Here is a 15,233-nt window from a genome sequence, read left to right as displayed (position 1 = left end):
CCAACTGTCAAATCCAAATTGTGCAAAGCTGGACTACAATTTTAGATTCTTTTTGTATATAGCATAACGACACCTTGCAGCTGTGAAAATTTCATGATGATTAGGATAGCCATCCGCAAGATGTCACTATGGACTTCGTAGTCCCCTCGGTTGCTAGAAGTATGCGACCCTTTGACCAAATCTCTACATGTATTTGAAATGCCTTGGAAATTGCTATTTGTAGTAGCGTAAAAACGTACAGCGTAATTTTACTTCAGTAGCAACGGTCACTAATTCGACCACCCTCTCGTTTTCAACATTTAATTCCTGGTCGCAATGCTGCGACGCTGTCGAAATCTCGCTGACTTCATACTTCCCAATTTCGCCTAAACTAGAAACTATTTGTTAGCATTTCGACGCCGTATTCTATGCGCAAGAGGCAACAGATTTATCAAGACTAGGTATAGGTAATATAATGCGTAAGAAACTTTGCCTTAATTGAAATCATAAATAACAGTTGACAGGCACAACACGCCTTGCTTTAAAGCAGGGGTTCTTAATGTATGGGTGGCGACCCAAACCTGGGTCGTGAAGCGTGTAATTTTTGGTCGCGACGGCATCGGGGCGATCGTTTAATATGTATGTATGTAATATTTGTTGAATATCTTCATACAAATATTTCTTCGCGCTCCGAGCGAGTTCCTGTGCATTGTATAGATGAGGTCACTGTGTTGGGTACTATAGAGTAAGACAATAGGCGAGACATGTAGAAATGCCGTATGTATGTCTTGATCATGAAAATGTACCGACCTTCGTATCGGCCTACACATATTGCTTTGAAGATTTTTCCGACATTGGTTTCTTCGGAACACACCGTGGGAGACCGTTGGGATGCTTTAGTGTGGGGGTGTGCATTGAGTGGGTGTGGGAATACGATACGTTGGTATTTCGCGGCCAACCCCTTGCGCACCGGGACACATAAAGTCGTGGAGTTTTAACCAACATACGGCTGGGCAAAGTGCGGTGCCAAAAGATCGGCGCCGATAAAACCCAGGCCAAAATTGACAGCCGCTCTTTGACCAAAACTAGGGCTACATTCAAAACAAAAATCAATTTAAAACTAACATGTTTAAAACATATTTTTTATTGTTTTTTTGTTTGCTTTGATTTTAAAAGCCACGACGACGTGACGAATATTCTATTGTGACGTCATAGTGGATTGACATTGACAATTGAAAATATAGGGTAAATATAGCTACTTTGACGAAATATCTGTACTATTGCTGTTAAACCGACTATTTTGAGTGTTCCAACCATCCCATATGGATATAAGTCGGCTATATCGGGTGGGAATTGTCCGTACGCTCATAAAACATATTTTTGGAAGGTATTTACACAATTATGGAACAATTTTACAACATAAGAACACACAATGTTTTTATAGGCCTTTGTTTGAAACACTGTTTGAAACATGTATTGAACAACGTGTTTTAAAACACCGTTTTTTCAAATGCAACCCTAACTATTGGCATGTCCGGTTCTCGAGATGGTCGGCACCAAATAGTTCCGTCTTTACAATCTGAGTAGACAGTAGTGCAAACGCACTACAAATGCGACTCTTCTGGTAAAATAATACATCCCAATTTGAAATCGCGTGAGTCAGACACGTTTCATAGAGCTGCGTTGCGTTCAACTGTTCTCTGCGCATTTTTCGTGCCATTTTTGATGTGTGAGATTCTGGTCACGGGATGGCGTTAGAACTTAAATTTGGGTCGCGGTCTTAATCGTTAAGAACCACTGCTTCAAGAGGATTGGCATGCGCTACAAAATTACTACTACGAAGTCCCGTTTTATTTATCGAGACTGTAGGTAATGAAATGAGTAGAAACATTGCGGAAATTGGAATCATAAATACTTGTACATCACGCCTGGCTTATAAGCGGATCTGCATGCGCTTCAACATTACGACTTACTCCAGTTACTTTAGATTGCGAACTAACGTAGCAATTAGTAACGCAAAGCCACAACGAAACACCAGTTATCACGAAAACTGTCATTCCCAGGAACGCGTAGTACCACGTTTGATGGTAAAACCATCCGGTATAAAAGCTTGTCGATGTCATGAGTGGAGTTGTCCGTCGCCTGATCGTTGTGCGATGGACGATCGCCCGAAACGTGGTGCCAGTTGTAGATGTTGTTGTGCCCGTCGCAGATGTTGTTGTAGGCCTACTGGTCGTAGATGTTGTTGTACTCGTGGTTGTAGTTGATTGAAAAAGATTTGGCGAGGTCATTCTAATAGCGCGTGATTGATGAGTTCCATTGGCGATGTGGAAGGTCGCAGACGTTGCCGAGTCGTAGGTAGTTGAATTGAATTGGTTTGTGGATAGCGTTTCGTTAATATCGTTCTGAATATATGATTTTACTCGCTGCGTTGACGTAATCTGATTCTGGCTTCCCACTTCTGAGGCTTGGCGGGTATGGTGCGAAGGCGACCCTAACTCTGAAGAGGATAAAAATGACGTGACGTCAATAATTGCGAGCAAGAGGTGGTCAGCGCGTAGTCAGCATAGTTACTCAAGTAGAAGTAAATAAGTAAATGTCTACTCAATGATGCAGATCCAGGTACAAAAGTTCTAAATTTGCTTAGGTAGGCTGTAGCCTAACTCTTATGAAATAATTTACAGTTGTACGAATATATAATACTATATACAGCAACCTGTGAAGCGACATTACCAAAAGCAATACGCGGCATGTATTTATTGTTCTATTAGTCACCGCTAGTGAGAGAATAAGGCATTTTTTCGTGCTAGTTCTTTACATCTCGGGTCTAACGGGCTGGGATCCAATCGAATGCAGGTTCACTGGTCATACAGACGCGAAATCTATTTATTATAAAGTTGATGTTTTGGAAACGCTGGACTCGCAGTAGTAAGTATAGACCCCAACATAGTGAAAATTTGCTAATTTGCGAAGAGCAGGAAATTCTTTGAAAATTAACGGTAAGGATTTAAGTTTAAAACAATAGGTAATACTCCTGCCTTTCCGGAAGTAAAAGAGATATGGAAATACAATTATAAGTATTGGAAGAGCTTCTTGAAGGTACATAACATCAATATACAATTGAATAGTATATTCGTATTGCAATTCACCCGAATATTTTCGGTTGACACTCTTCAATTGCTGACGATTACCCCAGCCGAAAATATTCGGGTTCATTTCTATACGAATATACTTTTCATTTGTATAATTATAAGTGCCTAAGATTGCTGACCATAAATTTCATTTATATTCTCTTCCCCAAGTGAATTGTTATACAGCCACACGTCATCTAGCAGGAACCGGGGTCCCAGAATGTCTCCGACTGAGAGAGTCCTTCTCGAGGCTATCGACACGTCACCATGAGTTACGTTTTGTTCAGCACTTACACTGGAACCGTTCATGAATACCTAATCCACATGTATTTCAATGTTATATATTCATAGGAATTCATACCGCTGAAATATTTATTATACCTGTATGCCATAAGTAAGATTCCAACTGACGGCGAAATGACACCAATTCATCTTCACTGGTGCCCAGGATATCTTTCTTGTGTACCTTATTCCTGAATACATAAGCATTTTGGCAATTGGGCTTAACAAGTTAATGTCAATAAATATACGCTTGGAGGTACAGAACCTCAATATACAATTGAAAAATATCTTCATATTGAAATAAACCCGGATCGTAAGCAACATCAAGATAATTCAAAAGAACTTTGCATATGATAAGTCTTTTGAAATCTAGTTGCTGACGATTACCGCTGGCGAATGTCAGTGATAAAACATAATTAAGTACTCCTATATACTGACCACCCGGAGCCTGACTATCGTAGGCATCGGACCGCCTCTAAGAATAAGAAAGAATATGTTGTTAAAATTGATTATACCTTCTGCTGTTCTATAAAGAAACATCATCATTGTCGCCTCGTCATCACCACCAATGTAAATGCCCGGCCCGCGACTATCGAAGTTTGTGCTACGTAGTATAACTTGATAACTTCGCCGAGTCAACTCTTTCAAATACAGCCAAAAAGTGATAGTCAAGCCATCTGAACATAGAAAGATTGTAGTTGTGATATTGTCAATCTTTGTAAAAATAATATTCAAATGAGTAGAAGAAGTTAGGGATTACCATAGTTTCGTCTAGGTATACCCACGGTTTTAACCAAGTCACAAGTCAGTCATACTTATATAGTTTTGACTCGAGTCAAGTCGGGTCATTTTCAATTCACCACCGACTAAAGTCCGAGTACAAGTCAAGGTTCAAAGGTTCGAGTCCAAGTCACAGTGTGGATACTCGAGTTTGAGTACAAGTCATTGTGTTCACTCTTTATTTTAGAGTTCAATCTCGTTCAAATCACCGTTAACAGCTCCGTCTGGGTGATATTTAATGCCTCGCATTCATACAATAGTAACTTCCTACACTTTACACAGTTTCTGGCACTATTTTACAAACACCAGTACTGATAGACGGAAAAGCAATAATGAAATAGCTTATACTATTTTTCGAAGTTACAACGAAATACCTGTCTGGGCCTTCCGATTGTCGAGTCAAAGGACTCGGGTACAAGTCGAGTCATTACAAACATTGTCTCAAGTCGATTCGAGTCATTTTTCATATTTTGGAAAATGAATCGAGTCAAGTCGAGTCATCATTAAATCACGAGTCGAGTCGGACTCGAGTCACTTCAACCCTGTATATACCAGCAGGGCTACTCAAAAGGGGACCCTTTCAGCGTTGAATCCGGACCTAATCTGTCCGAATCACCGTTATCATTGATATGCAAAACAATGGACAGTGTTTATAGTATTTCTGTTTATCTGCAGTCTAACAATACGTAACCGCTTTCGTTAGAACCATATTGTCCCAGTCCCAGGGATCTCCGGTCACCACTGTCTTCAACTCTTACCACTTCAGAACAAAGATAAAAATAACTAGCAAGTAATAATAATGCCAGTTCTTTTAATAGCTGCGACTAGCAGAACACTAATTAGATGTTGCTTTTTGCTATTGCTAATACCGCCTTTTCTGATTCTTGCCGCGTCACTGTATTTGTATGATTGTAAATTATTGCATGAGAGTTTTAACGGGCGTAAGCAAATTGTAAAATTTTGTAACTGGACCTTCGCTATAGATAGTTGAGTACCCCTGGAAATACCAAGCGGTGCGTTATTTCACATCATACCTGAACGCGTCACCGGATTATACAGGCCTCCAACTTCTTGCATGTCTCGGATAAGATTTACTTTCAGACTATTTAACGACAAAGCCTTCCCAATGACACCTTCCGCAAAATCTGAAATATTTGAGCAACGAGATGAGAGGTTATGACGAACAGCGTTACGATCTTTCTTGAGCTGAGCAATGCAGCAAATCTAGCCTCCGTGAAACCCTTCTTGCTTTATGTAGAGCAGTGGATATCAACCTTTTTCACGTCGCGGACCGGTAAAATTTCAAAAAATGTCATGGCGGACCGGTGAACTTTCAAAATTGAAATAAAGCTAAAATGTATAGTATGAAACCGTTTTTTTTTGCAAAGATATGGTGCTAGCGAGTGACATTTAACGGGTTTTGATCGTAATGAATTATCTTCATGATGTCATCCATGTGATTTTATGGAAGTCAGTCTGCTGAGACGAGGTAAAATTGCCTTGTCCAGATAAACGTGCTACCGCCGAGAGTCGTTTACCTTTACAGTCTTTGGCGCCGAATGGAGGGTTTAACCGACCATGCACGCCAACTCGAATAATATTCTTCTCTTTGACACTATCGAAAGAAAATGCGTTTCGGAGTCGAACCAATCACCTTGTCGTGCTACTTTGCTCATGGACCACTGCCACCTGACGCATAGGCTACTCTGGCAACTACGAATACAATGCGTACCGCAAGAAAACACCTTACAGCAACTATACCGGTCATCCGCCAATCCGTGCCGAAAAAGCACTTCGTCAGCCCACCCCAAAAACGTTGGTCTTGGGCCCGACGGGGTGACAATACAAACTTCCGGGCGCTTCGCCCCCAGACCCTACAGTGGGGCGGATGTTTTCACCTGTACTTGTCAGCACATTCATTCTGCTCAGTGCAAGCAGAGAGTTTACGTATAGCGTAATCGCGCCAATAGCGAAAATTTTCGATCATTCATGACTGAATCAGGTTTTCTCGCTGCCAAATTTTTAGCACATTTTCGGAGTCCCACGTTAGCCTTAACTTCATTTTGTGTTGGTAAGTCGTGGCACGGTAATGACTGATGCCGAAATGCCTATTTCCATAAATCATGCGTATTTCTTGGAGAAGGGCACCTAATAAACAAGACATTTAGTGACACTAAATTCGCGCAAAACGCGAAAAGAAATTGAAAAATGTTAGGAAAAGTTACATAAGAATACGCTATAATTTATGTTAATTTGCAAAATAAAGTTGGGCTCTTTTCAATCTCGACCCCTCTCCAATTGGGCAGTCTGGGGTGCACCAGTTACGATCCTCCACAAATTGAATGAATCGAGAACGAATGATTGCGCAAACTGCGCTGTTTAGCGATGAGTCGGCTCGTACCTGTTCTGTACTTGTCGCTCGCATGTTGTCAAATGACACGTCTTGAACTTTAAGTCAAAACGAACATGTTACCAGACCTAATGTTACCTCACGAAGTTCTGAATCAGTTTAAAATTTGATGTTTTATTTATTTTATCAATGGACAAGCTTTCAACATTGCATCTTGAATTTAGGTATAGATTATAAAATTGTAATAGACCTGGCGGACCGGCAGGAATGTCGTCGCGGACCGGCGGTTGAGAACCACTGATGTAGAGCACTATAATATATCCAAGCTATAAACATAAGGCTTGTTATACTGAGTATACTGAGTTCTTCAACCGTCAACATTTCCTCGTGCGTACATAGGCTACTAATTTCGTAAGTGGCCAACCCTGCATAAGTTGATTGGTAAATTATTATCACCGCGCAATCACACACCAGAATCAGCCTTCCACGGTTAAATCGGACTTATTTATGCATCTGTTTGAAAGTTGCACAACTTGAAATCGTCGCACTGGAAAATGATATAGGTGTCTGAATGATATACATTTATCAAACTGTTAAGTCACGGCTATTAGGGCTAGACAGAATCGACTCTCTAACTAAGTGATTCGATTCTGAACCGTACCTTTTATGTTAATTACTACAAAGAATATAATGTCAGTTCGCAGTTGTGTAGTGTAATGGTTATGCGTCCGGCTTCTCGAGCGGTAGGTCGTGGGTTCGATCCCCGGCCGGGTCATACCAAAGACTCGAAAAATGGTATCCGCAGCTATCCTGCTAGGCGCTCAGCAATCACGGATAGCATGGAGGAGAAAAAAAACGGGGGCGCAGACTAGATGACCTCATGGGGCCGTATCGCAACTCCGTCGCCAAAGCATCTCGATGGTGCAGGCGAGAAAGAATATCATCTCTCTCTCTCTCTCTCTCTCTAAATCCGCAAGGTCGTATTGAACACTTCATAACACTTCATTCTGCGTACAGACACACTTTTTGGGTATATGAACGCATTGGGCCATTATCGTCGTAACACTTCTGCGTATTTCTCCGTTTATATGTAACACTTCGCCACTGCGGCTTACTTTCAAAAAAATTTATACTCCGTAATTTATCATCAATTTCGCATTCATAAACTATCCGTACGTTCGGAGATCACATAAATCATGGCGTATGTAAAATAATATTATTCAACTGACCAAACCACCAGGTTTAAGGGTAATATTTGAACAAAATATACATATTTCCCTGTGACGCAGAGGGGTCACCACCTTCGTTACGGTAGAGCGCGCTCGATTTCAGTTTGGAATTTGAATTGGTGGTTCGTCAGGCTTCAGGCAGAAAGTAGGGTACACGAACAGACTTGGCGGAATGGATATATTGAAGCAGTTTCTGCTACCTGGTGGCGTAAAGGATCATAACATCCATGTACTGTAAGGTATGGAAATGCGGTAAATGTTATTGAATATATGTAATGTGAGAATAGTCATAAAATGAGCTCGTTTTGACATGGCAATAAGGTCGTTTGTTTTAGATGTTTTAGTAGGCTACTGATATCCCTTATTCATATGAATGTTCTTTGGAAGTTTTCTAGTATATGATTCGTCCGATCTTATTGCTGGATGATCGAGCTCCGAATCTGATAATATACCAGGCTGCGACCAGGTCCAGTACTACGGTACTGATGGGAAGCTGATATCCAACTAACTTTTTGACGTATAGATAAAGGGATGTTCTCTGTATCCACACTGAAATATCCCTATGTAGGCGATATTGTGGTCCATTGTGGACAAGTACTGCAATTTCAGCAATTGAATACCGGTATGACAGTCATGCAACGGTTTTGATGGTTTTTCAACTGCAACACATTTTACACTGTACTGTTTATTCCAAGTGGTAAGGTTTTAACTAAGACAGTTTTTTTGACATGTCAAAATAGGTCAAAATTTTGTCAAAATTGTACCGTTAGGTTAAAATTGCAAAAATTGTTTACAAAATCAATTTTTTTTTGGCAACAACTTGCATTTCGTTTGTATCATAGATGATTGCACTGTCGGTGAACTTATCATTTTACAATTTACATCTTGTAGCCTACTGTATAGTTCTACCGTTGTAGACGGACCATCGTCTGCTCATTGTGAATCAGAAACTGTCAAATGAAATAAATGCTCAACGTAGCCTACTGAATTATCCTAACTGAAGCAAGATTGCGTGGGCATTGGTTCTTCTATTAGAAACCGTATGATGAAAAATTGCGATGTAGACAACTTTGTCACATTGAAGCAACACGGTGTGTCACCTGCAGTGTACCCACAACTTCAGTGTTGACGGCCAACAACTGCTGCTGGTGAACGTTTTTTCCCCATTCTTGCCAAGCTACTTAGTAAGGACAGACACTTTCTACCCGAAAATGTGGGAAAGTATCTTTCGTTATACTACAACAAAGTTTTAATTATTTCTACCATAATACGAGATATAACTAATACTGGAATTCTTCATGGGTCTAGATTTCGATAAAATAAGGTTTCTTCATGTAAAAATTTGTCAGTTTTCTTGCCAAAAGATATTTTTAGGTCAAACTACTTTGGAAGAACAGACAGCTCCAGCCAGAAATAAAGATAAGTACCGGTAGTACAATTCTAACATTATGTCAGAAACACCTAATTCAAGTACATGGGGTCAAAATTAAGTTTTTTATCGTCAAAATATGTGTGAATGTGGATTTTTTGGTCAAAATCTTCCATTTTTAGGTCCACAAAATCGCCCCAATAACAGCACAGCCAAACAAACAATCTTTTCAACAAACCATGGATCACAAGGGGTAATATTTGTTTTGCCCAATCCTCAAATTTGACTTTCCTGAGTTTATTATGATACGGTAACTGAACTAAACTCTATTTTGCAGGTAGTATGTATTGAAATGTAAATGCATTTGCTGTATGGAATACTGGTAAGCATCACGGTGTTTTGTAAGTGAACTGGTATATCCTTAATGAATTTGAGTCTGTTGCATTCGGTTATCTTCGTGATAAAGATTTTTATGAATGTTTGCTGATAAAATTTGACTACAATTGTTAGCAATCCAGGAAGTATACTACCCGTGCCGGTGGTAACGTCATGTGCAACTTTCCATTTCATTACCTAATTATTCTATGAAAGACACCCTTCTGTTACACAGAACTTATTGCAGAAAACAACAACTGTATTCAGTATGATATCTACGTGATTACTGAGTAGTTCATTATTGTACTGCAAATTTTTGAAACATATATTTTCTTTTCAATAGTCTTGGATTGATCCTCAAATTCGTCCAACTGATGTCGACTCTTTGAAAGGAGACCCCTGGATCTACCGTGCCTGCGCTATCAGACAATGTTGACAGTGACGTGAGGACTGAGGAGTCGTTCGTAACGGGTTTTGTGCCGGCACAGTCATCTTATGCGATACAGACCTTTGTCTCAAGAACCCATGGATACATATGATTATGTAAGCCTATTTATTTATTTTTTATATCACTATTGATTATGTAATTTCCTTGTTTTTGCAGTCCTACTTTTCTCACGAACTATCTCGCAGAGTAGCCTACGGACTATTCGGTATGAGCTGAAAAAGGCTTCATCTGTGTACACTGTACAGTGTACACTGAACACTGAACAGAGATGTAGTTGAACGTAATGAGCTCATCTAACTTGTACTTTTACTATTGCTTACTGAGCTATAATGGGCTAGGTCAGTGGTTCTCAACCTGGGGGGCTGAGCACCTCTCTTGCGCTTCTGTAACCTACCTGTGTGAAATATTTATATTTACTTCTGCATAATATTTACAATTTTCCTTTGGTATTTATCATATTTTCTAGGAGCAGCATTTGGATTTGACCAGTAAAAAGATGGAGCCGCCATGGCACGCCACGAATCAGGGACTCATCAAGCCTGGGTTGCGGCTGATGGAAAGAATATGAAAATGGATTAATGTTCAGGTAGTATGTATTGCAATTGGCACCATTTTGAAATGCATTTGGTGTTTAAAATACTGGTAAGCATCGCAGTGTTTCTTAAGTAAGTTGGTATATCCTTAGATAATAAATTTGATTCTGCTGCATTAGGTTATTTTTATGAATGTTTGCTGGTAAAATTTCACTAAAATGATTAACAATCCAGGAAAGTATGCTACCCGTGCTGGAGTAAAATTGGTGGAAAGGTCACATGCAACTTTCCATTCCATCAATTAATTGTTCTATGAAAGACACCCTTTTGTCACATATAATTGTATCCAGTCTGATATCTGCGTGAATACTGAATGCGGGTGACGTCATATTTTGTGATACGATTGTTCATATACAACGTTCTTTTGAATTCTCTACTAGTTGCTGATGATTACCCCTGACGAGTCTCAGCCAAAAATATTTGGGCACATTTCAATATGCATATACTATTCAATTTTATATTGAAGTTTTGTACCTCGAAGAAGCTGTTCGAATATTGAATAGTTCCCTTGTATAGCAAATTTTTAAAACAAGTATTTTCTTTTCAACAGTCTTGGATTGATCCTCAAATTCATCCAACTGATGTCGACTCTTCGAAAAGAGCCCCTGGTTCTACCATGCCTGCGCTAACAGACAATGTTGATAGTGACGTGAGGAGTCATCTGAACGGATTTTGTGCCGGTGCAGTCATCTTTTGCGATACATACTTTTGTCTCAAGAACCCATGGAAACATGTGATTATGTAAGTCTATTTATTCATTTCATATATCACCATTGATTATGCAATGTGCTGGTTTTTGCAGTCCTCATTTTCTCAAAAACTATCCATATATGCCATATGAGCTGATGAAAGGCTTGATCTGTATACTGTACATTGAACAGAGGTGTAGTTGAATGTAAAGGGCCGGTGTAACTTGTATTTAAACTATTGCTTACTAAATCATACTAGGACTAGGTGAACATCAAATTGAGATCATTTCCCTTAACCTGCTAATTCCAATGAATTGCGTTAATTAAATTTAATCAGAAATAAAGGATTTTGAAAGATTTACAACAGTTACAATTACCGCAATGAAGGAAAAGTATTCACACCTTCGATAAGATGTCACAAATTTTTTGTACTAAAGACAATCAATGTGTCCTTTGTCTGATATATTTTCTCGTCTCAATTCAAAGCAGCTATAAAATCTTAGAATCAAAGCTATATGTAAAGCCTACCGTACCGTATGTCAATTATTATAATGGAAATCTGAACCCATAGGAACAACGGTTCTACTACATTTATTGTCAGATCTTGTTTGCAATCAATTATATTTTCAGCAAAACGAGGTTGATGAAGTCAACTGTCTCCTTCTCCAAGCCAAATTGAGAGACAAACGAATATAATCCAAGACCCGAGCGCATGTCTTATTGAAACAGGTACCGTAATCTTTCTGTTTTGTGGACCATACAAATTTACATAGACTTGCAACGTTCTGCTATAAATTTCATTCTGAGTTACAGTTCTGCATTCTCACAGTTGCCTGTGCGTCTGAATGTCAATGTAACTGTCAAAATGGCCGAATTTAAAAAAAACGCAGACCTAATTAAAGATATTTTTATTAGTCGTTTTGCTAATTTTAGTCCTGCTCAGTGATTGGATTTCACATGTATCCGAGCACCTTTCCTGTGCTTCTGTAACCTACATGTCCGAAATATTTATATTTATTTCTGCATAAAATTTAGAATTTTCATTGACATATTCAAAACTTTGGAATTTAATCACATTTTAAAGGAGCGCAACTTGGAGTCGACCAGTAAAAAGAAGCAAACACCATGACACGCCACAAATCAGAGATTCACCGAGCCTGGATTGCAGCTGATGGCAAGAATATAAAAATGCTTCATTGAAAATGGAGTATTCAGAAACATTGTTGACGTTTTGAGCTGCTATGCATTGGATTGTCACACCCTTAAGTAGTGGTTCTCAAACAGGAGAAAGCATTTGAAGGGGCCTGAAGCCGCAGTCAACTAAAATCTTTTTCGCACATGGCAGCTTGTAGTTATTTCTCTGTGTATGGTCAGAATTTAATATTTGAATATTCTCTCATCAACAACCATTACTGTCACTGCCATCCAACTATCCGTTGGGATTTCTGGTTGCTTTTTTAATTTTATGATACGACGATAAGGAGTGTATGAAATTTTTTGCTATCATAAGTGGGGTGTGCCCAAAAATGTTCGAGAACCAATGCCCTAATGACTTCCAGATTTCATTTTTTGCAGCAGACTGGTAAATAATAACAAAATCTTTTCTATAAATCTGCAGAATTTGTATGGACTCAAAGAAACAATTCTTTGTTGTTTAAACAAAAGTGATCGGCATTAACCTGATATAAATACTTGTAATGCAAGCACTAGAATATTTTTGATGCCTGGTTAGCAGGCCCAATTTCATTAAGAGTGAAAAAATACTTATGGTTGGTTATCATGGTAGTGGTAGTGATACTGATACATTCATTGTTTGTTTGTTTATAATAAAATTAGGAATTTACAAACCATAATTTGATTAGTTTTATATAAGTTGTAATGATTTGTGTTGATCATATTTTCCGCTGTTGATCATGTTTTCCGCTAACGGACGTAACCAATTAATTTGAGTCCATGCCCCTGTCACGAGAGTTTCAGATACTAAATGATATTTTGTTATCACCATCCCAATGCATTCATTTTCATGATTGAGCGAGTTGCATGATATTTGTTGTGAGTTTGCTCTTAATCATTTGTGATGTTCGTAATTTCATGGACTATTCCGGAAACGGTTTCAAGTGCTGATTTGAATTTATGAAACCCTGTCACAGCAGCTATTGGAAATTTGAATGTTTGCACGTATTTAATCACCCAGGTTGGGTATTATAAGCGTCATTTATTAATGAATCAATAAAATCTGATTTTATTTTGAGCCCTGCGTTCCGGTGACTAGTCAACCAGCCACTTTGAGACTGAACACTTTTTAGGTAAACACCTTTAATTTAAACACTTCGCAACACTTTTAGGCGTTCAATTTTTGGATCACGTTTCGTGTTCAATTTTCCGGGTTGAGCAACACTTCAAAACTTAGAGTGTACATTACATGAAAGATAATTTGGTATTTTTTACAATGCCTATTTCATTGCACTTTGTGACATTGCCTTGGGTAGACCACTATTTCACTGATCTATCAGTTTCGCTAACGTTCTCATCCGTATCAACGAGATTTACAGTTTCCATGCCATTTTCTACTGTGGTAGCCTTGAAAGCCCAATTGGCCGTTTCCAAGCATACATGTTGTACTACGAACGTCACAGGAAATACCATATTTGTATAGTCGTGATCAACCCACAGCATTGTCGCAAAGTGCAATGAAATAAGTTGAATGATTCTTTGAACCGACAGCAGACGATATAGATAATATAAAGATCTTGGTTGCTTTCACACCTTATTTAGCGTCCACTTGCAACGTGATAATTTTATTTATCACATGAGGTTTCGGATCTCCGCTCCTTCGTCAGGTGTGATTCAAAAGCACCGAATTATCTTTAATGCGATATTGCGACGTAGAACCGCCATATGATCGCATAAAACGTACATATTTAAACTTTCCATACTGCCGCATTTCTATTCACGTGAACAAAAATATAACCCGTCATATCATCATTCAATCCATACACCCAACAGACCAACCTCCAACACCCGTGCAGCATATCAGTCACGAATTACTAGATGCAGAAAAGTCACTTTGCTGCTCAGTGTTAACTCACAGCTATCCCCTCGGTTCCACGGCAGCGATACTGCATACAGCCTCGCATCTCCGTAATCTGGCAGCAATTGCCGATTGTTTGATAAATCCATCGACCAGTGAACAATAGGCTGCAATGACAAACCTGCGAAAGATATTACATATCAACCGTAGCCAAGTCTCGCGGTAAAGAGAATACTAAGCACCTTGGCAACTATACACAATTCTAGTTGTATAATTAGACTAATTCGAGCGAAATGCCGGTAATCCAACTCTAATCTTAATTGTGAAATGTCCCTATGCTTTAATTTCAATCCTAGTCTAATTTCTGTTTCTCCTGAAAGTGCTACAAGAAAACTGTATAATGCGAAACGATTGAAGCTTGGTTGTACAAACATTTGTCATTCTCATGCTTATAAGAGTGAACTCCTATTTGATACGAGCTAAACTAGATATTTGTAGGCCACTATACTATTGTACAGAACAGTTACAAAAGTCTCACCTTGGGTTAAATGCAACGTGAGCGAAATAACCAACACTCGTATCATTCTTACTTTTATCCTCTTATCGCAAAGTTCACGATCGTTCCATAACCGGGCATACGAGGTCTATTCCGTTAAACCTGAAATCTCTATTATAGCATGATGTATGCTGTATAGATGTCGTCTTTTGACAGACTTGTGAATAATAGCTTCCAGTCAAAAATAAGGGATATGGTCTGGTGGGCAACTATGAAACGTATCGAAGCTCTCTGTGTTAGACTATAGAGTATAACTGGAGTGACGACTCGATTGTTCTCCCATTGTTAGCCGGCAGAATGGTCACGGTCAGATGGATGCACCCAAAACAGGATAGCTCAGTGCTTGTTTCAATGGCGTTCAAGGCGTTTCGTCGTGTATTTCTTGAAGTTGCGTCGGAATTAGTTAGACAGTTCAACATTC

At 39.1% G+C, this 15,233-nt stretch overlaps 1 protein-coding gene and 1 long non-coding RNA gene across 3 annotated transcripts; one reads left to right on the top strand and one right to left on the bottom strand.

The window, feature by feature from the left end:
• Positions 1-426: 426 nt before the first annotated feature.
• On the bottom strand, positions 427-14,988 carry LOC145457544 (uncharacterized). Of its 2 annotated transcripts, XM_080335764.1 has the most exons (7): positions 14,795-14,983; positions 14,315-14,437; positions 5,207-5,317; positions 3,908-4,069; positions 3,492-3,583; positions 3,251-3,425; positions 427-2,479 (listed from the first exon to the last, which is right to left on the bottom strand). In XM_080335764.1, exons 1-7 carry the CDS (start codon positions 14,838-14,840, stop codon positions 1,902-1,904), a joined length of 1,287 nt encoding a protein of 428 aa, XP_080191890.1. In that variant the 5' UTR covers positions 14,841-14,983; the 3' UTR covers positions 427-1,901. The 2 variants fall into 2 exon arrangements, with proteins under 2 accessions (XP_080191890.1, XP_080191891.1); XM_080335765.1 differs by lacking the exon at positions 3,251-3,425 and having other exon boundaries at positions 2,347-2,479; positions 14,795-14,988.
• On the top strand, positions 10,834-13,476 carry LOC145457545 (uncharacterized). Its single transcript, XR_013920928.1, has 3 exons — positions 10,834-11,277; positions 11,856-11,954; positions 12,310-13,476. It is a non-coding gene; the product is annotated as an uncharacterized LOC145457545 (long non-coding RNA).
• Positions 14,989-15,233: the final 245 nt, after the last annotated feature.

Source organism: Botryllus schlosseri, chromosome 15, assembly GCF_051294905.1.
Source record: "Botryllus schlosseri isolate E-star chromosome 15, Bs_hap1, whole genome shotgun sequence".
Lineage (NCBI taxonomy): Eukaryota > Metazoa > Chordata > Ascidiacea > Stolidobranchia > Styelidae > Botryllus > Botryllus schlosseri.
This window is presented reverse-complemented; position numbering and strand designations above follow the sequence as displayed.